The sequence below is a fragment of the Aythya marila genome (genome assembly GCF_965140915.1).
Source record: "Aythya marila genome assembly, chromosome: 17".
Taxonomy (NCBI): domain Eukaryota; kingdom Metazoa; phylum Chordata; class Aves; order Anseriformes; family Anatidae; genus Aythya; species Aythya marila.
In genome coordinates, this window is record NC_139058.1 from 7,369,434 (window position 1) to 7,396,815 (window position 27,382).

At 40.6% G+C, this 27,382-nt stretch overlaps 1 protein-coding gene across 2 annotated transcripts; it reads left to right on the forward strand.

Moving 5' to 3' along the window:
* The first annotated feature begins 2,196 nt into the window (after positions 1-2,196).
* Positions 2,197-27,266, forward strand: SUDS3 (SDS3 homolog, SIN3A corepressor complex component). Of its 2 annotated transcripts, XR_014318706.1 has the most exons (13): positions 2,197-2,431; positions 3,870-3,939; positions 4,941-4,996; positions 5,419-5,490; positions 6,986-7,005; positions 7,576-7,732; positions 12,230-12,325; positions 13,850-13,911; positions 14,776-14,797; positions 15,549-15,654; positions 19,886-19,970; positions 23,234-24,110; positions 24,685-27,266. XR_014318706.1 is itself a non-coding variant. In XM_082774350.1 (12 exons), the coding sequence occupies exons 1-12, from the start codon at positions 2,263-2,265 to the stop codon at positions 23,330-23,332; spliced, it is 1,014 nt and encodes a 337-aa protein (XP_082630476.1). In that variant the 5' UTR covers positions 2,197-2,262; the 3' UTR covers positions 23,333-27,265. The 2 variants fall into 2 exon arrangements, 1 of the variants encoding a protein (XP_082630476.1); XM_082774350.1 differs by having other exon boundaries at positions 23,234-27,265.
* Positions 27,267-27,382: the final 116 nt, after the last annotated feature.

A 27,382-nucleotide genomic window follows, 5' to 3' on the forward strand; every position in this document is an offset into this window, starting at 1 on the left:
GTAGGGGATGGTTTGACCAGCTGATCTTGGATTCTATGTTGTCTGTTCCTCACAGGCCAAGGCACTATATTACACGTTTTGTAGCCACACTCATCTAACTCACACAAGAAGTGGGTTGCCATGCCCTCTGTTTACAGCTTTGTGACTTTTTTCTCCATTTCTTACAAACGGAAAGAAAAACACACTGAGCGTGACTTCTGCGTCAGCTCCTCTATGAATAGCTGATGCTGACAAAGCAGGATGCAGAAATCTGCCTTCAAACCGGGTGAATGTATGTGAAACAATAAGTGAGTTGTGATGAGGAAAACAGCTTTGATGGAAACGTGAGCCAAGAACAACAGCTTGACAAAGAAGCTTAAACTTTCCCTGATAGCTCTTTGGGGCGTAGACAGTTAAGTTTCTGTGTTTGTAAGGGAAACAGGGCATTCCTTAAAGCTGAACCTCCTCCCTTGGGTTCCCACTAAATGCCTGAGAGATGACAGTATAGGGTGTCTCCAGAAGGCTAATATTAAACATCAGGAATTGGTACAGAGGGAGCAAGCAGTGAGATTCCAGTTTTGACCACAGAATAAGCTAAAAAATTTTGCATCAGCAACTCTGTCCAGTTTCTTACTCATTCACCGTACGCAGCTCCTTCTGTTCAAAGGATTCTTGTGTGTCCCCACATTAGTAAATGCACCTGCCCTTTGTGTGGTGTGTGAAAGGCAGGCTTCTCTTAAAGGGTAGATCCGCTTCAGACAAACAGAAAGTGCTGAGGCAGTGTAACGCGGGATGAATTAACCTTGGAAGGGCAGCCTTGGCTCAGCCACACTTGCAACGTGTTTACTCATCCGCTGTCCGCAGCAGTGTGAGCAAAGCTTGCTGGGGAGCTGATGGGTGAACTGCGTGGACATGTGGAAGAAAGAAAGGAAATTGGGGAGGCATTGGTTAGTCCTAAGAAAGGCTTCTAGCCCGTCTGATCTATCTGTAACAGTGTGATGTTGGGAAAGCGATCTGAGCAGCCCAAGCACAGAACCAGCCGTGCAGCCCCTGGGATGTGGCAGCAGCCACCGCACCCATTCCTGTTTGCCCTGTGGCCACATACAGCCCTGTTTCTGTTCGCCCTGTGGCCACTCACAGCCCCAGCTATTGCTACGTCCATCCAGGAAACCTGTGGGAGCTTTGCTCTTGCTCTGGCTGGCAGCCCCTGGCAGCAGGGGGATGGGGAGCAGCTCAATGGTCTGCATCAGGTGCCCTCAAATGGGACACAGATCCGGGAGCTGCTCCCACTGGCGTTGACTTTTAGCCGGGTCTCAGCCTCATGTCTTGTAAAAGGCAATATTTACTTATGTAAAAAGGTATAGCGCATGCTTTGCATGGGTGTTCCAAGTTAAAAATTGTCAGTCAGTGCAAACAGCTCTTCAGGATGAGCTGCAGAAAAGCAAAGTGCACGTGCTGCCTTCCTGCCCTTCCCAGCACAAAGAGCATGACCTGGTGCCCCTCTGGGCAGCCCATGGCCGGGTTCAGCTGGTTCTAAAAAGCACTGCAGTGTTTGGGAGCACAGGCCTTTAGATAAAACCCATTCTGTTGTGTTTCCTTTTCCCTGGTTAAGGTGTTTGTAGGGTCCCTGTGAGCCAACACGCTGTGTGTTTGGGGAATGCGCCTCACAACCGTTCAGGTAAGTGTTTATCACAGATCTGCTACAGGCAGTGCAAGTAACCGATCAGTGTGCCATGCCGTGTCAGAAAGGAGCCGAATGGCACATTTTCCCTGACTGACATGAGGCACTCGGGGTGGGTTTGGCCGTCGGTGCTGTGAGGGCTGGCGCGGAGGAGCCGCTTCAGCCGGGTGTGTGCCCACAGCGCCCTGCTGGCCTTTGGACCAGGGCATGGAGAACAAGGAAACTGTTTGTCCGTGTTAAAAACACAGTGAGGAAGCTGTGCAGGTGCTAGGCAGGCCCTTTTTAGCAGGACAGGAGCTTTCTGTGGCAAAACCCAACCACACGGCTCTGGGCAAACCAAGCCCCGCCGCCGTGCCGGGGATTCGAACCCGCGACCTCGGGCACCGAGCACCGCCTGCCAGCCCGCCCCGCCGCGCAGGCCCCCTCCCTTAGGTGCCCTCCGCATTCGCCTGCACCGCGGCGCCGGGCGCTCAGGCAGCGGCGAGGGCAGGCCGGGAGGAAGCGGAAGCGGCGGCGGGGGCCTGGCGCGGTTGCCGAGCAGCCCGGCAGAGGCGGCAGGGTGGGCGGAGGTGCGGGCACGGCTCCCGCTGCGTCCCGGCGCCATGAGCGCGGCCGGGCTGGTGTCCGCCACCCCGCCGGTATCCGCCACGCCGCCCGGGGCTCCGGCCCCCGCCATGCCCCCCGGGCCCGAGTACTACGAGGAGGAGGAGCTGGAGAGCGCCGAGGAGGAGGACGGCGAGCGGAGCGCTCGGGCCCGCGACTCGGACGAGGGTTGGTGGAGGCCGGGCCTGGCCGGGGCTGTGGTGGGCAGCGGGGGGTCAGGGAGGAGGGGAGGGGGCGGGTGGGTTTGGGGGAGAAAGGCTCGGAAACTGCAGGAAAATGCTGTGGAAATGAGAGGTTGGCGAGCGCCTGGGGTTTCCTGTGGAAGGATGGAAACGTGAGGAGAAGGGGGGGGTGTAGGGAGGCTGAGAAGGGGAGAGCCAGGAGGGGGATTTGGGGTTTGGGGTCATGGCTGGGGAACGGGGAGGTGCTGGAGAATGGGGTGGGGATTGCTGAGAGCCTGTGGGGTGTGGGGGCTCGGGGGAGGGCGGTGGGTGAGGGAGGAGAACCCGGGGAATGAAGGCAGGGGGTGCAAGGAGGTGTTGGGGGTTTGTGGGGGGATTGGGAAAGCAACATAGAAGGGAAGCCGAAGTGAAACCCAGAGTGTCCTGGGGTCTGGGGTGCATAAAGTAGCAAGTAAAGGGGGTGAAGAACAGGCCTGTGACAGTCCCTGGTGCTGTCAGCAAAACTTCTCCATTAGATCTGTGTCTTTGTGAATGAGGAGCTGGAGCCAAGCCTGGAGAGCCGTGAAAAAAAACAACCTGAAGGTGTTTCTTTGTAGCTTAAATCAAATCTTGCCTTTTTTTTCTTTTGGAGACTGCCAGCCCCACCCATACCTAGGGAATATTGCTGCAGTTTAGGCTATGCAGCTGTACCCTTTCCATCACAACCCCAGCCCAGAGAAATTGACTTCTCCTCAGAGAGGAAAGGATATTTATTATTAATTCTTGGCTATCCAAGTCTTACGGCTAATAAATATGCAGAGAAATAGCCACCAACTAGCAGTTCTGTACTGTTTTTTTTTTTTTTCCAGTTTATATTCTGTCTCTGTAAGGCCAGGGCTGTCTTTATTAGTGCTGGTGTTTGGGATCTCAGCAAGTAGCTTATCTTTAGTGAGGCCTTTGTAGTAAATTGTGACAGCATCTAGTAACATTTTCCATTTGGAGTGTTTCAGGTCGAGCTGCAGAGGCATTGTGAATTGGTTAGAGGTGTTTCAGTCCTAGCCTTCCACAGAGGAGATTATTTCCTGGGCGAAACAATAGGAAGGAGGCTGGGAAACGTTCTTTGGGGTCCTAGGGTTGTGTTACCATCTCACTTTAGTATTTGTAAGCACTAATGTGGAGACTTAAATGAGGAAGAAATTACTAGACTGTCTTAAGTCAGCGTTGCTTGAACTTGATGTAAGCTTTGTTGCAAATCTACTGGAGGATTTATCTGGGATAACTTGCAGTTGTATAGAAGATGATTCAATTCGAAACTTATCTCTGCAGTTGCCTATTTGGTTATATATTTAAGGTTAAATTGCATGAGTGTGGGTTTTTTTTAGTTGTTTACTATGTTTTTTTTAATGCTGTTTTAGTTTTAACAAATTGTTCTTTACCTCACTTAGATACTGAGGATGCCAGTGAGACTGACCTGGCAAAACATGAGGAAGAGGACTACGTAGAAATGAAAGAGCAGTAAGTAACCTAACAAAAAGTAGCTCTGTTATTGGGGAGCGGGGCAGGTGCGTGTCTTTTGCATAAGCTATGCGATGTTTTGGGCCAAGGTTTGTGTTTTTAAGTTTCTACACCAACGTAATATCTAATGGGTACATATTTCTTCTCAATTACTTTCTCAGTTCAAGAAACAAAGTGCTGTTTTGAACAAAGGCAGGTACAGGTTCCTGGGAGCAGCTCAGTTTTCCTGCAAATGAATGCCTCTGCAGGCAGATCCTTTAAAGAAAACAAAGCATCTACTAGATACAAGCCATGCAAAAAGCAAGGTGTCTGTTCACGTCCACTAAGCAACAGAGTGCCAGTCTTGTCCAGGAAGAGTGGCCTTTTGGAGACTTGAAATAGCTCCTCTTAATGTTAAAGTGCATTTGCAGCATTTAGTATTCTTTCTTACTGGTGGAGGTGTTTTTTTATACAGTTGAGGAAGACTTGGCCTGTGTTAAACCACAGATACGTGAGAAAGGAAATGCGAGTCTGCAGTGGAACCAGGAATAGACTTTGCTTTTAGTTTTGGTTTTCTTTTCTTTTGGTGTGTGTGGTGGAGATTTTTTTTTTTTTTTAATAGATGATGTCAAGATCTGGAAATGCCTTCTCTTCTATGTGTAGGAAACTGTTACACATATCACAATTTGACAAAGGAGCAGAATGATTCTGTTGTAAAGTTTCCGGTGTCTGTAGATCTAAACTCGTGACGGGTTTTCATGTTAAATATAAGTTCTGTTTTTGCTGAACTGTTACGGAAACAATTCTTTGCTTTGTGAAACTAGTGGGGTTGTGGGCTTTTTACGTGGAGTGCATGAATGACGATCTTTCATTTGAATGACAAATACTCTTTTACTTGTTTCCTGAAGTTCTTCTGAAAAGTCTGCAGTTCAGCATAAACACATTGTAAACAAAGCAGAGATTGAAGTAAACTGTGCCTGTTTGCCTTGTAATATAAAGTTGTGTGTTCTTGAACTTCACAGGATGTATCAGGACAAACTGGCATCTCTTAAGAGGCAATTGCAACAATTGCAGGAAGGTAAGCTTTGAAGGGGGTAGCTTTTTTTCTAAACAATTTTCAGTACTCTTTAATATTTGGTTGGAGAACAGTTGCAGAGGTCATAGAAGGATGGGGATTATGAGATTCTTCACTGGTGGAATATTGGCTCTGTTTTGCTGCTTATGGAGAAATACCAGCTACTTTCCATCCTTTTTCCCTCTACATGCTTGTAGTTAAGCCTCTGTGCAGTATGGAGAGCCTTTCTTAAAAGCAGTCATCTTGCTTTCTGAAAAAACAAACAAACAAACAGGGAAAATGGTTATCAAAATAAGCCAAAACTGTAGTTTCCTGATTTCAGATGTTACTGTTTGTGTGTCAAGTAGCGTATTGCCCTTTGAGGAGCACTGAATACAAGGAATAATTAAAGTTGTAGTTGAAATCCCCAATTTATTTCAACCTAGGTACTCTTCAGGAATATCAGAAAAGAATGAAGAAGTTGGACCAGCAGTATAAAGAAAGGATACGAAATGCAGGTAAGCTGGATTTGTTTCAAAGAGATGCATGCACCTTAAATGCCCAATTTTGGTAGCACCTGAAGCAAAATAATGGCAATTCTATCCTTTAAAGAATGGGAACTTGCTACAGTGAAGGGTTTTTCCCTCTCTGAGGGTAGGGTGTAGTTTATTTTGAGTACATGAAGCATGATGGAATCTTTCTTGATTTTTCTTTTCCTTGATAAACATTGATAAACAGTTTTAGTCTTCATTTGTGTGAAATAGAGCACGTAAAAATGTTTCATGTATCTGGCATCATGACTAACCCACAGTTTTCCACTTTGGTTTGTTCTTTCATGTAGCTTGTGCGAAACCTCCAGGTGTACTGCTTTGTATTTTCAGGAATAGAAAATGAGGACTCCCTGCTTTCTCAAAGATCTTTTTGAGCCCTGAAACAGCGAATGCAGAGAGGTTGCTGCTGAAGGTGTTACTCAGTGCAGCCGTGACACTGAGCAGGCTGCCTGTACTTGCTCTTCTGTCTCACTGTTTCAGGAGCGCAGGCACAAGTTAAATTTTGAAGTGCTTAGCTCTCAGCCCCTCTGGGTAGCCTTTATTGTGTTACTGCAGAGAAATAGCTTGGAAACCAGATAGATTTGCTTGCCTTCCTTCTGTTCTTTTTTCAGTAGTTTCTAATCCTGGATACCGAAGAGGGGCCTTTTATAGATGCTGTTATATGAAAATAGGAAATGTAATTTTTTTCTTTCTGAAAAGTTGGGTGAATTTTCTAATGCCTTGACCATTATACTGGGAGATAAAACAGGCAGTGGCAGTTGTATGATGCCTAATATATTCCAACTTCTCAGTAGTGCAAGCTATCTCCTAAAAGTGCTTGCGATAGTGAAGGATTTGCTTGAAGAATTTAAGCTAGTTGAACTACTTCTTGCTTACAGGAATCTGTCTTCTGAGACAAATGTCATGTTTGTTGGAGTGGTATTCCAGAAATATTGGGACATTTAGATAAAATTAAGACAAAATACAAACATTTCTGGCTGGCAAGGAGTGGTGCTGCAGCATCATATTTCTTCCACAGGAGGGCAGATTGTGATAACTTTGAATTTTATGATAAAAATCGAACTGCCTAGTATGACAGGATGCTCTTGTGTTTATCCTTCCCATGCTGAGGGTTGTTCTCTTTTTTTTTTTTTTTTGAGAATGCAGATAATGAAGCAATGGTTAGGATTTACCCACTGACTCATTTACTAATTCACTGATGGAATTATTAGCTGATCTGAAAAGAATGGCTTACTGCTGTGTAAGCTTTGCAAATCTGCTTGACTATCTGTAGAAAACTTCAGTTAACAATATATTTTTGTCTTTTTTTCCATGGTTACATTATTTTCAGCATAAAACTGCATAGTGAGGGTAGAGGTGGGATGAGCATGTACGCTTTTGGTTGCAGTATCAAATGACTTAAAATGTTAAATAATTTTGTGCATCTTTTGAGATAATAAATTGAGTCTGTCTTTTCTTTCAGAATTGTTTCTTCAGCTGGAAGTAAGTACCCTTAATTTGTCAAAATACTTGTTAAACTTTATACAAGGACTTAAACCTGCGGTTTAATCAACTGGTACTTGTTTTCGCAGTTTTTTTCCTGTAGTGTTGTTACAATTGAATATAGAATTCTGAGGGTATTACCTCAAGTAATTTCCAGACTGCCATTAAAATAGAATTAAAAAAAATATATATATATATTTATTTTCTTGTACTGCTGTATGCTGGCTGTGTTTTTGATGGTTTAAAACGGATGTTTAAGCTTGCTCGAGGTGATAAGATACAGTGATTCTTTAAAATCTGAAGAGCTTTCTGCTAGACACTTGATAGGTATGCCCCACTAAAGTGGGTTTAAAAAGGATTAATTCTTTTGCTGATAGTAGCTCCACTTGCTTAGTCATATTTAGATGGTTTTCTGTTTGTTTTACTTAAATATTGATAAGCTGTAGAATGAGCTGTGGTTTTGAACTGAAAAGCTAATCAAAGCACAGCAGTTGAAAGAAGGTGTTTCTAAATCATTGATTTGGGACATTGGCTCCTCAGCTAACTGTTTTATCTCCTGGTTTGCATTAGACAGATCAAGTGGAAAAAAATTATGTCAAGGAAAAGAAGGCAGCAGCAAAAGAATTTGAAGATAAGAAAATTGAGCTTAAAGAAAATCTGATTGCAGAGTTGGAAGAGAAAAAGAAGATGATTGAGAATGAGAAGCTAACCATGGAATTAACAGGAGGTAAGAAACAAGATAGGCATTTGTCACTTGTCTTCCTTGCTTCAGTACTGCTTAGAAAAAAGAGATAAAAAAAAAAAATAGCAGTGCTGATTTATACAGACAGCTAGTCTGGCTTTAAAACTTTCCAAATGTCAACAGATGTAGAACACAAATTGGTAGTCTTTTAGTGGGGAGTGCAGTTCATAATAAAATTCAGTGACCTGAATTACTAACAGGTAAATCAACATAGTGTCAGCAAAGGAACAGAGTGGACAAGCTTTCTTATTTACTTTTTCTCTTTTCAAAATTAAAGAAACTGTTTGAGAAACCTTAGGCTTTGTTGCACAGCTGCAGTCAGTTACTTGGGTTCAGAGCATTAGTAGGCTAGCAGCATGGTGCGTCTGTGTCTGAGTGGTTGTCTCTCTTCTGTAGGTTTCTTTCTGAAATATTTGGGAATTCCTCTGGTGGTACCTGGTCATGAGGTTCTCCCTTAATGGAGCATATTGTAAAGCCTGTGATGTCTTACTGTCAGTTTAATACATTTTCATTGCTTAATTGCATGCCTTTACCCAAAGGGGGCTGTAAATCTTCCAGAATAGAAGGCTAGAGGTTATGTAAGTGAAAGTTAGCTCAAAACATTGTATACAAATTGATTTCGTATAATTAATGACCTTTACTCTCTGAATGAGTGGATTGTATATGCAAGACCAAGATCCTTAAAGGGTCTTTATCACTTCAGTAGCAACTAGCTTAATGTTCTTTACTGATTCTGGAAAGCCACAGGTAGTTGTTTTTTTAAGGTCCATGTCAGTCCTTCGGTTCTGTAGCAGAACTGTAGTCAGGCTGGGATTGGTATTCTCCCTACAGCAGGTTCAAGGCAGGAGTTGGCTTTGCCCAGCTAGTGTCCTGTATTTCAGGCTGTAGGAAGAATGCAGTGTTACTGTTAGCAGCTGGGGTTGAGCAGAGATGCAGAAGAAAAGACCAGTTGGGAGAAGATGCTGAGCACCAACAGCAAAGGAAAACCTCCAAGCAATAATCTTGAGCTATGTGAAGAAGGAGGGATTTGAGTACAAGACAGCTAAGTTTCTGGTGTTTTTGTAATGCAACTCAGGAAAATATGAAGTAAGTTCTTGTGGCAATTGCTGGACTTCATAAGATTCTGCTGGACTCTGGGTCAGACTCATGCCTGAAAACTAAACTCCTGTGTTCATAGCTTCTTTTAAGATATTTTTTGAGATACTGTTGGAGAACAGCATTTCTAGTTTTAGCTTGTATAAAATTAACCAGTTGACTAGTATGTACCATGGCTTCCCTCATCATTTCCCTAAATTGTGATGGCAGTTGGAGTCAATGTAATTCAACTACTTTTGTAACTGAATTCTTCCAGTGAACACCTACCAGATGTTCATGTTTTTTTCATTAGGCTGGTGTGAAATGTATTTTTATCATACCTTACTCCATATGCAGGGAAAGGGATTCTTCAGTTCCTGTGATCTGGCAATAGAACTCCTGAGAAATAACATAGTATTGACCTTATCAGTGGTACTGAGTTTTAAACTGTCCTTTTTGCTCCAGTAACAGATGGTTAAGAAGCTAAAGGCAGGCAAACAGTAAGGGTTGAAATGTGCTACTTAAAGCCGGTAAAATAGATGTCTGTTAGCTGCATTTCTGCCCAGACTCTGGAAAATGGATGCTAAATGGACAGATTTCTTTCACGAAGCCACTTGGTACCCTTGATGCCTCGGCTGTGCTCTTGTCAATAATGGTCATGGTGGAGTTATTGTGGTAATTAGCCTCTTTCACAAGTTGTGCTGCTGAACCCAAGGTCTGATTTGATTTCCTCACAAAAAACAACTCCCACACTTTATGGACCGATAACATTGGTTGTGTTGCTGAGGCCTGTCTGTGAATTAGACTGTTTTTTGTCTTTCTTTCCTAGTAGCTGCACAAGTTATGTAAGCTGATAATTTAATTAGTGTTCTGAAGGGAGAAATAAAACCTGTTTGGATGTATTCGAGTGCTTTTGGCTTTGTACAAACTATTAGTGCTAATCTGGTCTGGAAAACACCTTGTGCTGTGCTGCTTCCCTGATAGTGGTGTTTTGGTTTGTTAGTTTGTTCGGTAATGAAGTCTAGTCTGATCTCACAAGCTGTCTGTGCCTTAGCCTTATCTTACTGTTATCCCATGCTTATGTTTGCCAACTACTAAGTTGGCATACAATGCTAATCTTGCAAGCAGATCTTCCTTAAGGAATCAGGATCTGACTAGATCTTAGCCCAGAAAATCTGGTGCTGATGTTCTCAGAATCCGAAGGAAGCCAATTTCTCTGCCAGCAGGACAGCTGTTAGCATCAGGAGTGAGATTTGCAGAGTTGAAGGGAAACTGAGCAGGAGTAAAAAGGGGTATGTAGTAGAAATGTGTCTGGTTTGGGGACCAGATTAATTCTTCTCAGGAAAGCATGGCCCCCCACTGTTGGATGTCCTGAAGAGGTGAGCTGTTTCGTCAGATACAACTCTGGGAAAAGGCACATAAATAACTGTGGAGCAGCAATCCCTTCTGTATGTGCTAGACAGACTTCCCTCATCTCCTTCCTCCCAGGCTAGCAGAAGTGCAATCTGATTCCTTTAGAACTAGCAGATTTTGTTCTGAATGCATGCTGGAGGCCAAGTAATAAGAACACCAGAGCTTGTGTGGACTCAGTGAGTTTTAAAACTTTTAAAAGCTCAATGCGTGCAGGAATGCAAGTGGGCAACCTGATGATAGGCTGGTTTGAGTGCCAGGACTCACCTGCAGTTTTTTTTAGGTTGCAGCTGTTGTCTTCCGGAGCATTGTATGGTGTGGGGCTCAGCTGTTCAGCCTCACACAAGCCTATATTTCAGGTTAAATCTGTTGGTACTTTAGCAGCTCTTTGAAACCTTTATCAAGTTTTCATGAATCTCTCAAGAATGTCGAAGCTCTTCAGGTGTTTCATGGTAAATGGAATACTTTCAAACTATTTTTTCCTGATAACTTTATTTGGTGGTAACTTTCAACTGACTTGTCACAATTCAATATACAGGGTGCTAAGATAAAGAGAGAACAAAAATGATATTTTTGCCTTATTCACATTTTAAGCCATACAGATACCATCTCTGTGACGACTCATTTCAAATTATTCTTGAAAAAAGGTGAAAAAGCCTTCTCAGCTTGGCTGCATATCACCTTGAGTAAGTGCTTCAGACTCCTCTTTTGAGGCTCTTGTAAATCAATCGTAACAAATGTGAAGGATGGCTTCCATTCAGCACAATAACTTATGTTTTTAGTGTCTGCAGAGCTATTAGTGTTCAGTGTTTTTCAGTCAGCTTTGAATTGCAGAGAGGTTTCCTTTGGTGTGCTCTTGGTGGGTGGCACTTCATTTTTTATTTTTTTAATCTTTTATCACAATATCTTTTCCTTTGATGTGCGGAATGGCCATCCTTGTTCACCCTTGAGATAAGGAGAAAAGTAATTTGATGTGTTTTGAACACATCAGAACACTGATGTATTGTTGCTCAAGGATGTAGCATCTAGAGGGAGCCACAGAAGCTTCATATACCTAAGTGCTATCTGGGATGTGATTCATGTGTACTTAAAGATAAGCAAATAATTCATAGCACATAGAAGAGGTGAAATGATGGTTTAGCATTTAAGATGTGGTCTCTTCCTTGCCAGTTCAAGGTATCCTCATAAATTTAGGAATGATTCGAGTAAGTTTCAGGGTAAAGCCGTTCAGTTGGGATGACCTATAGATATTTGGACAAACTGCAATGCAGATAATGATGAGATGTTTAAATTTTAGACAGATTCTGTCTTTTTCCCCAGTGTAGAAGCTACAACTTACTTCCTAACAACCGTTGCTTTGTGAGTTATTAATTAGGTTCATTTTATAAAACATAATTTGAAACTTTTTTAGATGTGGATTTAAATCCTGTTTGTGTTCAAAATTACTCCACCTGATTGTATCAGTCTGTCTCAAATGCATTAACCATCTGTATTGCTTGGACAAACCTATTTTTCCAGCTTGAAGGCACAAAAAAGAACAGTTGATATGTAGGTGATGTTTTGTGTGCTATTACCTGTTCAAGTTTTGTTAGCAAAGACCTCTGTGAACCCTGCCTTTTAAGTGGTCTATTTACAAGCAGATATTTGCCATTAGCATAAAAAAAATTTCCCTGAACCCTTCTGCTTTGTCATTGTACTTCAGTTACCTGCACCTAAAGGAGCTATTGAATGCCCCTGAAACAACTGTGCAACTTCCAGACAGCGAAAGCTGTAACCATGGCATCACAGCACTGATATTGAACAGTGACCTCCTATAAAAGAGACTTTGTATTCACTGTCAGCACTTCCAGCTTGAATGCTGGAAGCTATCATGAAAAAAAATCCAATTCTCTGTGCAGGAGAGGAGACATCATTTCCCTTGTGCCTTGTGTAGAAAGTGTCTGATTCTTACTTCTCTCCCTGTGGTCTTATCTGCTCTCCAACTTCATTACCCTACAGATTCTATGGAAGTGAAGCCTATCATGACGAGGAAACTGAGGCGACGACCAAATGATCCAGTTCCCATCCCAGACAAGAGGAGGAAACCTGCCCCTGATATCCTTTTACACAAGCATTGAATGGCTTTTCTACCTGAAGCCAGCATGCTGCCTGTGAGGCAAAATGCATCAGTGTTGTGATGTATAGGAAAGAAAATGAGATGAGGTGCTAGAATCTGATTTTCATCTGGGAAATACCAAAACATGACTTCTCCTGTATATTGTGTGATAAACTAATACTCTACAGCTAGTCCTTAGATATCCCTTACTAAGACAATATAATCTCTTTTACTTCACAGTGCCATGGGATAACATAGGTGATTTTTTTGTCAGCAAGATCGGTTTGAATTCCTCTGGTAATTTTTTCACAAAGGAAAAGCTTGTCATTTTACCTAAATGTTGAGGCAATTGATTCCATAGATAGGAAATGGCTTTTTCCATGAGCCAAAGCTTTTCTCATTTCAAGATGTGACATTTGCTAGAAAGATCATATTTGTCATATCAAACTATTTTTTCCATTTCTGATAAAGGCTTTGGATATTTAATACAGAAAGATGCATAGCAAAAGCAGTGTCAGTGGAGTGCCAGATGTGTTCTTTGAATAAAAAAAAGATGAAAATCCATCTTGTCTTCATATATCACAAGAAACAGAAAAACATGTATATGTAATCCTTCTGTCTTGCCTCGTTGCATGTTTTTTATAATTAAAATGTTCTTTGGCTTTTGGAAATGTGACAGTGGGCACTTTTTCTGTTTGTATATTAAATTCACCTGGAAAGGGAGGCAATGATACTTGCTTTGCAGAGGTTTATTATTAGATTCCAGACTTGTTTGGCTTAGATTAAAGACACTTATCTTGTGACTCCTGAGTGACTCACATTTTCTGAAGGCGATATCAGAACTTAAAATTCTAGGGTTCATGCAGTATAGTCATGAGCATCTCCACTTTTAATTAACCTCTTTTTAGTTGGAGATTCTGTTCACTTTTTCTAAAAAATATATCTATTTATTAGTGCTCATATCTCATCTGAAATAAATGAGTTTCATAGCAAACATGACCTATTAATTGAGCATGATAGAGCAGCCGTAGTATGAAACTCTGCCTTTCGTCACTGGAGTATAGATCCATCCCTCTTTCTGTTCCTCCTACTGAGTTGCAAACTGCTGACTTTCTTTTCCTAGACTTGGGTGGGATTCAGCTCAATTTTACAAAGCTTGAAGCGAGTCTGTTGTGTTTCAGCCTCCAGATTTTTCTTCTTGCATTGCTGTAGAGAACAACATTGGAAATGCTACTGATTGCCTATATGAAGTAAATGTCAATGCACTAAAGGTTTTTTGTTGATGGTTATATGTGAATAAATTAAAATGATTTGGCACTGTTTGTTGCTAACGATGAGACTCTGTGGAGATTGACTTGTACTAATTCATATGACAAAGAAAAGCTGAAGGATAACACCCATATTAAAATCTGATGCAGTTTTACAGAAACCTTCTGGCTTATGTTCAGTGAAGTGAGATGTCATTGACTTTTAATTTATATCTTTGCTTGTCGAGAGCTTATGGGAACCTTAATTCTGGATACCTCAGCTAAATTACCTGTTGACTGATGAGCAAATAATGGAGGACCTGAGAACCCTGAATAAGGTAGGGATTATGGCTTGATTTGTATTTATTTTGTAAAGAAAGCTAATGTTCTTCCCTGAGGAGCACAGAGCTGTCTGTCTTATGTTCCTACTTGACACGTGGGACTGTTTCACCCCAACAGACTTTCTAAAATAACACGATAAAAGATTAAGCAAGATGGTATCTTTTCCCTCCTATTGTAATAAGCTTAATTAACCTAATTAAAATGACTGTCATGTAAAAATGTTACCTTTTGTCAGAAGCAAGTGATAAGCTATTTTAAGGAGTGTTTCTCTCTTCTTCCTTTTGGCTGAACAGATGTTAACATTGCTTTCTGTGAGATCAAAAACCTGCCTCTGTTTCAGGCCTTTGTGGGCCTTCCTTTTTTTTTTTTTCCCCTCCCCAGTCTTGCAATACTTCCCCAGGCTGGTTGGGATGCAGTGTGTATGTTTATACTTCAATTTTTTTCTAGATTTCATTTTCCTACTGCTTTCCTGCTAAATGGTTAGAGGCTTTTATGGTTTCTCATACTAGAAAGCTGTTCATTGAGGTTTTTGAGGACGGTAGTGGGGCATGCCTATTTTGGCAGCTGTAGAGGTCTCTAATAATTTACATACTGTATTTGATGTGCCCCAAGAAAAGTTGGATCACGTCCAAAGAATGGAGTGTGTGAGATGGATTCGGTTATGGCTGGTTTTGGTGGACTATCTGAATGCTCTGAGAAAGCTCCATTTCAACACCTTTAGTATCACGAGACTATTCATACTATTCTGGTTTTGTTATGCCACGTATCTGTCCATTTAAAAATAAAAACTATAGTTATTGCGATAGCCTTCCTTAGCTCACGTCAGATCTGTAACACTTCTTTGTTCTCTTTCCATGTAGCTTAAATCACCCAAGAGACCAGGTGAGTTAATGGTTGTATTGGAACTTGTTCACAACCATGTTTTGAACAGAGATTTGTATTGTAGATTTCTTCACTGTCAATTCCTGACTCCGTAATTTGACTCTGTAAATGTTTTGACTGTGTAATTGCTGTTCTTTGGGTAGTTACTGTGGCAAATTGGGGTGCTGTGTGGAGTCCCTTCATCACTTGTTGGGGATGCTTCCCATCCCCAACAGCTTTAGGTGCCTGAAATGTTTGGGTGACATGGGACAATTTGAAATGTCAGACAACTTAGCTGTGTAAATAGATTTTTTCATTATATTCAGATGCACCTGCACAACTTAGCTGTTTGTATGGTAGATAGAGGATTGAAAACTTACGTTTTTAGCTTTCTAGATGGGTCTGTACACATTATTTCAGGAAAGAGCAGTATTAACTTGCCTAAGTAATCCTCACCCTGTTTTACTACTTTATTATAAATTAGAATTTAAAACAAACTAAGTGTTGTCTTTTACCTACCTGTCAAATCTTCTTCAGAAGTTTGATCTACTTCAGTAAATATTATGATTTATATAAAACAAGGTATAGGTTGAATTATTCTTCCCCATAGAGTGTATTTTTCTGATGGAAATTTGAGTTTGTAGCTTTTCTATGTGTTTTTTTTTTTTTTTTTTCTGCCTAACATGACCTTATTAATTGCTGTTTTCAGTCAGATGTACTGCTGCCTGGTGGACACAAGCTACTCTTTAACTGGTCTCTTTTCTGTCCTCAGCCTCTCCCTCCTCCCCTGAACACCTCCCAGCTACACCAGCAGAGTCTCCAGCACAGCGGTTTGAAGCCCGGATAGAAGATGGAAAACTCTACTATGATAAAAGATGGTAAGTCCTGGTAAATTTCTGTTTTTAAGCAGTCCTACCTAGCCTTGTTTTGCGTAGACGCAAAGACTTTGAAGAGGAATTGCTTCTTTGAAAGAATTTGGGGACAAAACACTTCTGGGCAGGTATTAGCCATCTTCCTCCAAGGGTTAATCACCACGACTTCGGTGAATGGTAAGTGATAACAGAGTGTTCAGGCCTCACAGAGTTTCTGGAGTAACTACTGGCTTGGCTCCATGATTTATCTGTCCTTCTGTTCAATTTTTTGCACTGTGACACTTGGGAAACATTTTTGTCAAACCTAATCTCATGTAAGAGAGCCAGCAATGGATGCAGTTTGATGTAGCGGTGCAGCTTGTCAGCTAGGATACAGAAGTGCTGGGATCTCAGGTACAGCTGCTGCCCGCTGTATTCACTGTCCTTGTGCTCTAGTTTGTAGTACAGTAGCCTATCATTCCACCAGGTGGCAGAAGAAATGTTGTTTCACAATGAAAAATGTTTCTAATAACAAATCCAAGTAACCTTTAAAGATCAAATCCACACAGGAGAGGCAGCTTCAGAACTGCTGATTGGATTTATCACTAAGTTTTACAGTCATCTAGCTGTGGAAGCCTTACAAAATGTGAAGAAAATATTAAAATTTTCACAGGAATCTTAGCAGCTCTTAATTGGAGACGTGCAAAATTAGATAATCAAGGGAACAGTCTCGTATTCCTCAACCAGAAAGCAATTTCCAAGTAGTGTGCTTGCTTGTAGCCCATTTGGTGTTCTGGTGGCTTAAAATAACAAGTGTTGGGGTTGTAATTTTCTTACTGTGAGTAATAAGCATGGAATTTGTTGTCTACACAGCAGTTCTCTTCTACAGCTTTTCCTTTTGGTAGTCTTCGGGTAGTGAAGTTTCATTGAGGGTTCAATGTATACAGCTCTGATAAAAGCAGCTGCCTGGAGCTTAAACTTCCTTGAAGCATAAACCAGACACAAACAGGCTACTTGTTCCTTCACGAATGCATTAAGTTCCTTTTTTTCTTTCAGAATTCTATTTTCTTGTGTAAAGCTACTATCCTCTAGGATATATTTGGATGAATAAACTGTTCTTAGAATTTTTAACCGTGCACATGACTGTAGTGTTGTATAACAAGAAAAATAAGATGGAGTTTGGTATAATCAATCAGTAAAACTCTTAGCAAGTTTAAACTTGGGAGTGCTCCTGTGAGCCCAGATGAATCTCAAAGGCACAGTCTCTCCCCAAAAGGTGTCTAGTTGGGATGTAAAACGTTAGCAGATACAATTGGATTCAGCAAGATGAAAGTCACAGGGGCCTCACTGTCAGGAATCCTAGTTGTTGCTGTCCCCTCTTCTTTATTCTTATATGCAGGTTTAAGATCAGTATTTCATGGTTTGTGACTGTAATGATCCTGCTTTTAGATTTTGATTGATAGTAATGGTACTTCTGCAAAGCAGGTGGTATTTTAAAGTAACGAAGAAACTCTTGATAAGTGGGAGGGTAATTGTTTCTAAGGTGTATTAAGGCTGTAGCTGCTGGCATGTGCCAGAAATAATAAATCTGACAGCTTGGGAGTGACTTTCTCTGCTTCCTGACAGTAGCTATGAAGGACCATTACCTAAAGTAGTGGCCTCCCTAAGGTCTTGTAGAAGTATTTCACAAACAGAATCACAGAATTTCTAGGTTGGAAGAGACCTCAAGATCATCGAGTCCAACCTCTGACCTAACGCTAGCAGTCCCCACTAAACCATATCCCTAAGCTCTACATCTAAACGTCTTTTGAAGACTTCCAGGGATGGTGACTCCACCACTTCCCTGGGCAGCCTGTTCCAATGTTCAAACATATCTCCAAAGCAGAGGCTTTGCGTAGGGAATTCTGGAATGTGAAATTAAACTTCAGTTTTGCTGTCCCCAGTCTGTTTGTTCCGCACCCCCACCAGACCCTAAAATGCAGTTCTCTATAAAACAGCCATCTTCTTCTTTTTATTTTTAGCTTTGCCTGCATACAATAGTACAGTGATTTTTTTTTTTTTTTTCAATCTTCTAATGGACATGCAGCTGAAAATCTCAGTCTTTCAGCAAAATATTTTGTAGCAGAAAGTGGAATTACTTCTGCTTGCCTCGCTTGTCATAGTGGTGAAGTAAGGGGTGTCTGGCACTTTTCCTTCTCTCTTGAAAGACAACTTAAATTCCACTGTATTTTTAACCTCATCTATTTTCCTGTTAAGTTTTACCCTTCTTTTTCCTTGTGGGTGCATAAATGATGCAAAAGGCTGAGATGTGACTGTGTTGCTGAGGTACACAAGGTTACAACTGGTTGACCTGTCTCTCTGCATGTGTGGGGCTTGAGGCTGTTTGAGACCTACTCAATGAAAAAGTGTTGGATTTACCTTATTTTACCTTTTCTGTGCATAATTAACATCAATTTACTGATGGACGGCAACTTGTGAAGTGAAATCCAGAGCTTGAAGCCAATTTGGTGTGTGTCATTAGCTTTGCAATTCACTGATAATTAAAAATTTGAAACAAACAGCTCTAAGTGAAACATATTTCATCATCTGTGCCTCTGCTGATCTCAGTCAGGAGTTTTCTTTTGCGCTGGCGTCTTCTGCACTCCGAAGCTTGTGCACTGGTGCTATCAAGATGATCAATTCTCCTTGCTTAAGCACTAACAACATATCATAGTAGAAATATCAGTGCATCAGTGTCCTATTCCTTATCAGAGCGAGGTCTGGTTTGTAGCAGCTTATATGGTTTCCCTTACGTCGATTAACGGTCACCTGGGCTCAATAAACTGGGATTTTTGGCTTGTATTGTTGCTGCTATTGCATTGCCCTGATACTTGTTGACACCCTTTCTGTTAAAATGAGGGAAAAAGAAGAATGGTTGGGCACAAGTATGTAAAGGTTGGAGAAACATTTTTCTTATTTTTAATTCTCTTGCCCAGCCCTTTGATAGTACTTCTGGAATGCCGAAAGCCGACGCTATCATTTTATTCCTGGCAAGCAGTGTGAAAATTCTGAGTACATGAGCCAGTAGGAAGAGATTATGGAATAAACTATTGGAAGACTTCCATATTTACAGTATGGTTATTGTAGAAATAACTGCAAAGATTATGCAAATGCGTGTATTTTGACAAATGGCTGTCAGCCCATCAGGCTGCGGGGAGTTGCATGCTGAGGAGATCTGCGTGGTGAGTCTGCAGCTTGGATTTCCCTGATAAATATGAAGCACATCATGATTAGGTTGAAGGCAGAAATACAGATCTGCTTTCGTAACCAAAGTCTTTTGGTGCTCTCTTGATTAAGATAATTGACTTGCAAATAACGTTTCAGTATAACTGGTTTTACTTGCAGAACTCTCCTAAGCAAAATAAACAGAAGCAGAATTTTGTCTAGCGTACTTTGCAGCCCTTACCAGGAACGTGGTGTGGGTGAAGAAGGCAAGACCATGAAACCAAGCGATTTGGTTGTGAATTTTGAAGGGTCTTCACTTTTTTTTCCTTAAGGCATTCTATATAAAACTCATACAGCATGATTAAAATGCGATGTAAAAGTTAAAAATATGCTTAGATGAAAATATGCTTAGATACTTCGTGCTTATTGTGGGTATATATAGCTTGTCACAGTCACACCTGTCGCTTTGATGTAATCTTCAATGTGTTCACAAAATGAGACTATTAGAAATTTGAGGTCTCTGTTTAAACAATAGACTGCACAGTTGAATTGAGTACACTTCAGAGTTGTTGTTGCACTAGTGTTCCAGTAATTTTTTATTGGGGAATGTGAATAATCCTTTAGCATCTGATTTGCTCTGTCAGATTTTATCAGGCACAACATGGAGTTGCTATCTAAAATCCATCCTGTGTCTGAAGTGCGAAAAGCTAGTTTGGTTAACTCGAAGTTAGGGCTTATTGTGAATCAGTGTCCTATCTCGTGTCTTGGTGCTCTGACTCTTTCCGATATTAAATCTGTTTTTTTAGTAATTTGAGAATTGAATTCAAATGGGGAGTGCTTTGTGCATTCTGAAGCTGCATTTAAATGCAAAGTGTGTGTGGAGGATCAGCTACGCCCCAAAGATAGGGAAAGTGGCATGGAAAGAAAAAAAAGCTTTGTATTTATTCTATCCAAATACTTATAATCTTGTCTTTATCGATCTTATTATTGTTTACCTTCTCAGTCTCTGGACAGCTAAGGGTTTGATGTGTTGTCTGTTGTTTTATTTTTGTAGGTACCACAAGAGCCAGGCCATTTACCTGGAGTCTAAAGAGAACACTAAGATCAGCTGTGTCATCAGTTCTGTGGGCGCCAACGAGGTAGGTGGCTGCTCTGGGTTTCATGGGGTTCATAGGTCAGTTCAGTCAGGTAGACATCAGTTTAGCAGGGCCTAAGAGCAGGTACTACTTTCAGAGAAGATGTAGTCGTTTGGTGTCTAAAGAAGCTGAATACAAGATGAAACTGAATTAAGATCTCATCCTGGGGTAGATCTCGGATGGGAAGAGCCTTGCTCTTGCTCTCTGAAAGGTGATCCTACATTCTGCAAGTAGTAGTATGGCAGGCAGGAAAATGGGGAGAACTGGGATGTTGCATCTCCTTGGTGCTGCCCTGATAAGTTCCATTTCTATTACTTAAAGCACATATTCACAGCTCCTGTTAATGCAAAATAAAAAGTAAATCCCATTTGGAAACCAGGAGAGGGTAACGAAAAACTTTGTCACCAAATTTAGTTCCTCCAGGGAGAAAATTCTTCCTGCTAACATGAGAATTTATGCTGTGAAGTAAGCTGGCATCATTCATCACCTACATGGGAGATGGAGGGGGTGAATCGTTTGTCAGAGACAATTTCCTGTTGGCTAATGATTAAGACTTAGAGAAGCAGGTCAAGAGAGAGTTGTGTGCTGAAGATTGATGTGAATCTCGTTGCAATATAATCTTACTGTTTGAGCAGTCCATTAGTTGGGCATCGGGAGCACTTTATTCTTTGTGTGCAGATTCCAAACACTTAAAGGAAAGAAATGGTAGACTTGAATGCACTTCTCTTCAATCAGATAATAAAGCAGCTTTAATTTGCTTTGGCAATAAAGGGAAAACACTTTGGTTTCAACAAAATGAGTTGCATATGGGATGCGCTTTGTATCACAACTGTTTTCCTTGCTCTGTTATGCTGAATGGTTGTTTATTTAGATGTAGTAGTGTGCTAACAGATGTGGTACAAACAGAGTGCTGCTAATTTGATTGGAGTTATTGCTATTAACTTAAAAGAATAAAACTCTTAATCTTTTGGGAACAGCTTACCTCAAACCTGAGGAAAATGCAGTTTTGTAGTTAGAAATTTCACGTTTTAAGTGACACCATAGGTTTCATTTCCTTTTTCTGAGGAAGGTTTGGGAGAAGGCATGGCAGTTAATTTCCCTGTGATGGGTCTCTGCAACAATGTAAAGATAGGAGATGAGGAAAAAAAATACTGAAATGAGGGAGTGTTCTTAGAAGTGCGCTCTGCAGCTCTGATTGTATCACTCATTTTCATTTTGCAATTGTTTTTTGAATCTTTCTGGGCTCTGCACAAATTTAGAAGCTAGAAGGCAAACCTGGATTTGAGATCTCCAGTTGTAGACCAGAGTTATAACTTGAGAGCATTTCTAAAGGAAGTCAAGTCAATTCAAAGGAACTTTACGGAAGGTAAAGGCACAGGGTGTTTCCCCAACAGCACTTCCATTAAAATAATAAAAAAAAAAAGTTTTAAAAAAAGTCTTAACTAAGGAACGTAATATTATAATATAAAACTGTTGTCTTGTGGCTGAAAAAATGAAGTAATTAACAGCGTATCAGGGATCTTTGTTCATATGAAGGTCTAAATTACTTAAACTGGATTTGAATTTTGGAATTGGCTGTGGGCATCTCCAACAGTGTGAGCTATAATGATCCAACTGAGAAAAAAAAAAATAATCCCATGTGGTTTCTTTGGAAACTGAGTCAGATTGCTGCATTGGTGGAAATCATTGGCCAAGCACATAGAAACAATTCAATGTTTCACTTTTTATGACCTCTTCAGTACGTACAGGAAAGGGTTTTCTTCCCATGAGTTTATTCAGAAATATCTGTTTATTGGAAGTTGGAAAAAGGAATAAACTTGTTTTTCTTTACAGTTTAGGAATAAAAGAAATTAAGGGATGGTTTGGTTGTTTCTGTTTGCCATGTCCTTCAGTTCTTTAAATTAATAGATGTTATCTTCTGATGGCAGAATACATTGTATGCCTAAAACGTTGGTTTTAGGTTCAGAATGTCTCGATTCTTTTATTTTTCTTAACTCTGTGGCCCATTTTAGGGTTAATAGTAATTTCACTGTGTTCACTGAAAACAGAATTTTCATTTTCCTCCAAATGAAGCTTAACAAAAACTGATAACTTCAGCAAAAGCAGTGTGCCATTCCATCATAGTGTGATAGAATGCAAACTGGCTGTGTTTACTGTTCTATACAGGCACTCAGCTTCTAGACGTACAAATCCTCTTGGTTAGCAAATCCTACCAAACACTTGGAAATGTTGCAATAGAGATGATTATCAGTAAAGGTAGATTTTAATTTCTCTGGGGAAATAACTGAAGTACAAATGCAGGCAAATATTAAATTTATATTCAGGGCTTCTGCTAGTAAGGTCAAATTGTAATTAAAATAATAACTGTATAAATCTACTATGCCAGGCTTGTAGCTAATACAGTATCTAAAATTGGGATAAATAATATTCAGGCACTGACTTTATAAGCCTTTGTAATGGGCAGTACTGGGCTTCTGTCCTAAAATATTCTAGTACTAAGAGCTGAAAAACTCCTATTTTCCATGTGTTTATTTAATGGTGTAAATGCTTTAGAATAATAAGACACAGAGGAGTCCTGTTCAGATTTGATTTTTTTTGAAGGACAAGTATTTGGGTCTGAACTTCTTGAAAGTTATTTTAATTTTTTTTTAATTCTCTGAATGGCTGCTTCCATGGAAGCAATTTGTCCTTTGAAACGTACCATATATCTGCAAGTTCTATGAATTCTTCCAGGCAGGTAGCTGAAAAAGAGGCCCTTTTATCTTCAGATACAGATTATTTAATACACTGTGAGAAATGCTTCGCTGAACAAAATTAAGAGTCAGCTTTTCATTTGACTAATAGTTCCTTGTGTCTGAACAAATCCCAGGATAGGTCATTTTTATGATCTGTGGATCTAGAGAGATTTATTCTTGATTAGGTAAAGCTTAATGCTGGAGTTCCGGTTAAGAACTGTAGCAGGAGCAAACTTTACTTTTCCCAAGCATTGCCATAGAAGCAATTATTCTTGATGACTGATTTGAGTGGAAAGTTAAATTGGTGAAGTCAGAAGTGTTACTTGATTTTCTACAAAGGTTGCAGATGCCTAGTGGGGGGAGGGAAAAAGGATTAAGGTGATTTATCTGTGCACCGTGAGTAACAGAGATTCTTATTGTCAGATCTGAACACCTGGAGTTATTTGGCTGCATGTTACTTACTGTGGGATTTTTCCCCTTTTTCACCCCAATGTTTTCCCCCTTGCCCCCCTCTCTCTCTCCTTTATGCAGATCTGGGTGAGGAAAACCAGCGACAGCACAAAGATGCGAATCTATTTGGGACAGCTGCAGCGAGGAGTTTTTGTGATTCGTCGACGATCAGCTGCATGACTGTATGCTCTTCCTTGCTCTTCTTTTTTTAATTAAAACCAATAGACAAACATCTAATGGGGAATGGCGGTCTGTTCACTCTCATCTTAGCAACAGAGAACATTGTCATGACCTCTTATGAGACACTTTGTGGCTGGCCACGTTATCCACAGTAGTCCTAAAATCTTGAGTGATACCCAAGCACTGCCCTGGACTATTTCTGGACTTTGCATCAGGCTTCTGTATGTTTTCTTTATGTTCTGGGTGACTAAGAAGACTTTGCATCATACTTTTTCCATCATTGTTTCATGATGCATAGATTGGACTTGTACGTTGAAGACAGCGTAACATTTCTGTTTTGAATCAGACCGATGGAAGAAACTTTGCTTGTCAAGACCTGAGGTTGTTTGGTTTTTGTTGTTGTTTTCCTGCAAGGCTCAGGATGTTGAGCAAAAGGAGACTAATTCTGTCAGGTTCAATTGCAGCTGAGATGCATCTGTAATATCTGGTAAATAACATCAGCGTTATGCGATGAACTGGTTAAAGACTCGAGCGCTGAGGCTTTTTTGGGAAAGTCTGATCAGTACAGAAACTGCTGAAAATCCAGTTGATTTTAATGTAGTTAAGCAGTCACGTGTGGCTAATCTAAAGCTTCCGTTTCTCTTCACATTAAAAAACCCTTCAATGAACCTGCAGAGAGTATGTCTATACTGCTACAGTAGATTTCCTGAAGTAGGCAGACGAGTATGAAACAAAGGATTAATTGACTTTACACGTAGCAAGAGTAAAGAAACAATATGTGAGTATAACCATTTGTACATGTAGAGAAATGAAGGATAAATACCAGTCTGGTACAGAGTGGACAGCTGTATTGACATGCTCTTAGTGTACATCTGAAACCTTCATCCCTTAAAACATCATACAAAGGTTTCCCTTTGAAGGGTGTTTTAATTAGTGGAGATAACACTGGATTTCTATGCTTATCCTCCAAAAACACAAGAGTTAAAATGTTCAAGTGTACTCCCTTCCAAGGGTTTGAATACATGAATGTACTCCCTTCCAAGGCGTTTAAAGATCTGACTCTGATCTGCTTCTGATGGCTGAAGCCACCAGTACCATGTGTGACTGTACTGGCGTGAACTACACAGCACCCTGGCAGCACTGTCAGATCTCCCTTCTGTGCAAATCAATTTTGTGTTCCTTCTTTCGATTACTGGACAAAAAGTTGTAATTTCTGCCTTTATCTGTTACTTTGTGAGGCATCTTTTTGGTTTTCTTTTTCAGCTTTCTTGTTCAGCATCAGTCTAGCCTTTTTCGTATCTGGATAAATGACTCTTCTAAATGTCTGTTTCCATTTCTTTTACTCGCTGCAGTTGGGTGGCAGTCACATCCCAATAACCAATGCACGTACACGGATCTGGAGTCAAGTGTTACGGCTGAGCTTCTGATGCGTTGCCTGTTTGGCTGGAACACCTTCTGTGCTCTTACAGTGCTTAGAGTTTGAGCTAGATCTGGAACTGTGGTGGGGAAAGGAGGCGATGGCTGCTTCCCACCCCTGGAAACTGTGCCATCTTTGCTGCAGTTAGCCCAGTGGAAAGCAGCAGGCTGTATTTTGTCAGGGTAAAAGCATACTTAATGTAACTTAACATTCTCTGTGTGTGGCAGGTTTTTATAAGATGATGATGTACCAAACAGGATTTGTCACTGAGCCTTCAGATGGTCATCATAGTTCTTATAATAAAAAGCATTAGGTAAACAGTAGGATTTATTTCCTGCCTATATCATTTTATTCATACATGTGTTTGGGGAAATAGCTGGAAACTTTGGTACAGTTTTGGGAAGATGTTAGCAGGTTGGCAAGACAGCAGGTGATTTCTCTACTGCTGTTATGTTACCTGTTTTAGGGTAACTTTAAAGGTATTGGTAGAGGCATAGAAATGTAGCAGTTCCTCTTAGAGCCAGGTGTGATACAGGTGCACATCATAGAAGCTTAATTACACAGCTTTGACCCCCTAGCTCAGTCTGAATCACCATCAGCTCATCATTTCTATCCCTAAGCAGACGAGGGGGAAACAACAGCTGCTCTCACAGCCCAACATTCATCTTTCCAGTAGCTGTGGCCTTAAATTGCAGAAGTTGGGGTGGAGGGAGGGCATCTTGAGTTTGCACCCTTTGAATATTTGAATGGTGTCCTGGAAGCAAACCCCTGTGGATCTCGTGCACCATTTCCTTCTGGAACCCCACTGTAATCCCTCAGCTGTGCTGAGCAAGTTGCTGGTACTGGGATTTGTTGGGTTGCAGCTGTCGTGGCACAAACCTTGGACGGAAACTTGTAGCAGGGAAAAAAGAAGCTAAGAAAGAATAAGGACAGTGAGAAATCAGGGTGGGAAGGCAGAAATCTAAGTGTACTGCTTTATTGACTGGGGAGAGGGGTTACAGAAACCGCTACTGATTCAGGGCGGTGCTTCAGTGGGGATCTGAGCTGTCAACACTTGATCTCAAACTCTTACTCTGTTTTGGCACTGATCTTGGATGTTCAGAAAGGATGTATGATGTTCGTAGTAACTCCCTTCTGTTCCATGTCCACTGTCAATTTCCCCACTGCCCCTGAACCAGCCTTTGAAATTTAATATCTGCTTTTGGCAGCCCAGAGTGTGGTCTTACAGCCAACTTTTTGCTAAAATTTAACTATTACATTGAAGGTATTTTGTTTTAAGGCTGCTTTGTGCTTACTGTCTAATTTTAATGAAATGAAAGTCTTTCTTACCATAGCTGATCATTGTAAAAAGTAAATTCTTCTCCTTTAACAAAACAAATGAATATTGTATCATTTCTTTTTTTCAAGCAGGCTGTTCTGTAATGGCCTGTGCTGTTTACAAAGCTGGAGATGATAAAAAATGCTGTCTTATTGTGAATGCAGGGAAACAGTACATTTTTTAATCCTAGAAGGATGCTCAAAGTGTGTTGTGGTGAGGATGAGCCATTTGGTGATCAAGTGTATAGACAGCTGTAGAAATGAGGATTTCCTGCCACTGGTTGGAAACAAAAGACAAGTTACTCAAGGAGATGGACAAGGTCTTGCTAAACTTCTAAGAGAAAATTGTCTTTTCTGTCTGCTGTTTGCATAACATCAGTCTTGTGAAGAATTCAAACCCTCGGTGAACAGAAATGGCTTTGCTACAGGTATGAAAATATTTAATTTTCATTATGAGCAGTGTTTAAAGTAAATTTAACGTGTTTTAACTGCTGGTTATAGTATTTTATTTTATTTTTTTTAAAGAAAGGTAAACCTTCTGCTGAAACCAGACTTATTGAGGGTTAAATTGTAATTGGCTGTTAGCTCATGTTAGGTACTTTTTGTCATTACCCTGGGAAATGGACTGTGTATCTGCTGGGGAAAAAATTACTATTTTGCACTTGATCAGCCGTTAGATATTCAAATGTACAGGAAGCCTGATCAGTGAACTAACTTCCAGTGGCTTTTTGACATCATGCTCACTGAAAAGTTTCAGAAGTCTTTTTACCAGGAAGAATGCTAACAAAATAAATTCTTTTTCAGCTCATGTGCTTTGTCTGGAAGTTTGTAAAGAGCCAAAGTGATTAGCAACAAAAGCCCTGTTTGTTTGCAATTTTTCTTATGCTATTGAGGTACTGAGAAAAATGAAACCTAAAAGAGCAAGAAATTGTTGTGACCTTTTGTGAATAACTGGTTCTTCCCCTTTCAGAAGAAGAAAGATTAAAACATGTTTTGGGTTCTTGTTCCACAGAAGCAGGTAGCAAACATGAAACGATGGATGTTTAAGGTTTGCTGTTCCTAGTTTTAGTTTCTCTAAAACCCAGTTCGAAGGCTCAAAATTTAGTGTGCTTATAAGCGTTCAGAAAGCAAAAGCAGGTGTCCTGTATGAATTCAATGAAATCTGATGTTACTAAAACATTGCATTTCATGCAGTTAAATAATTCCACTCTTTTAGTGTTCTACTCAGTTTGGGACCCTTAATGTTTAACATCAGTTTAAACTTTTGGACTGTTGAAATACCATGTTATATGCAAACTATTTCTTTGCAGTGGAGT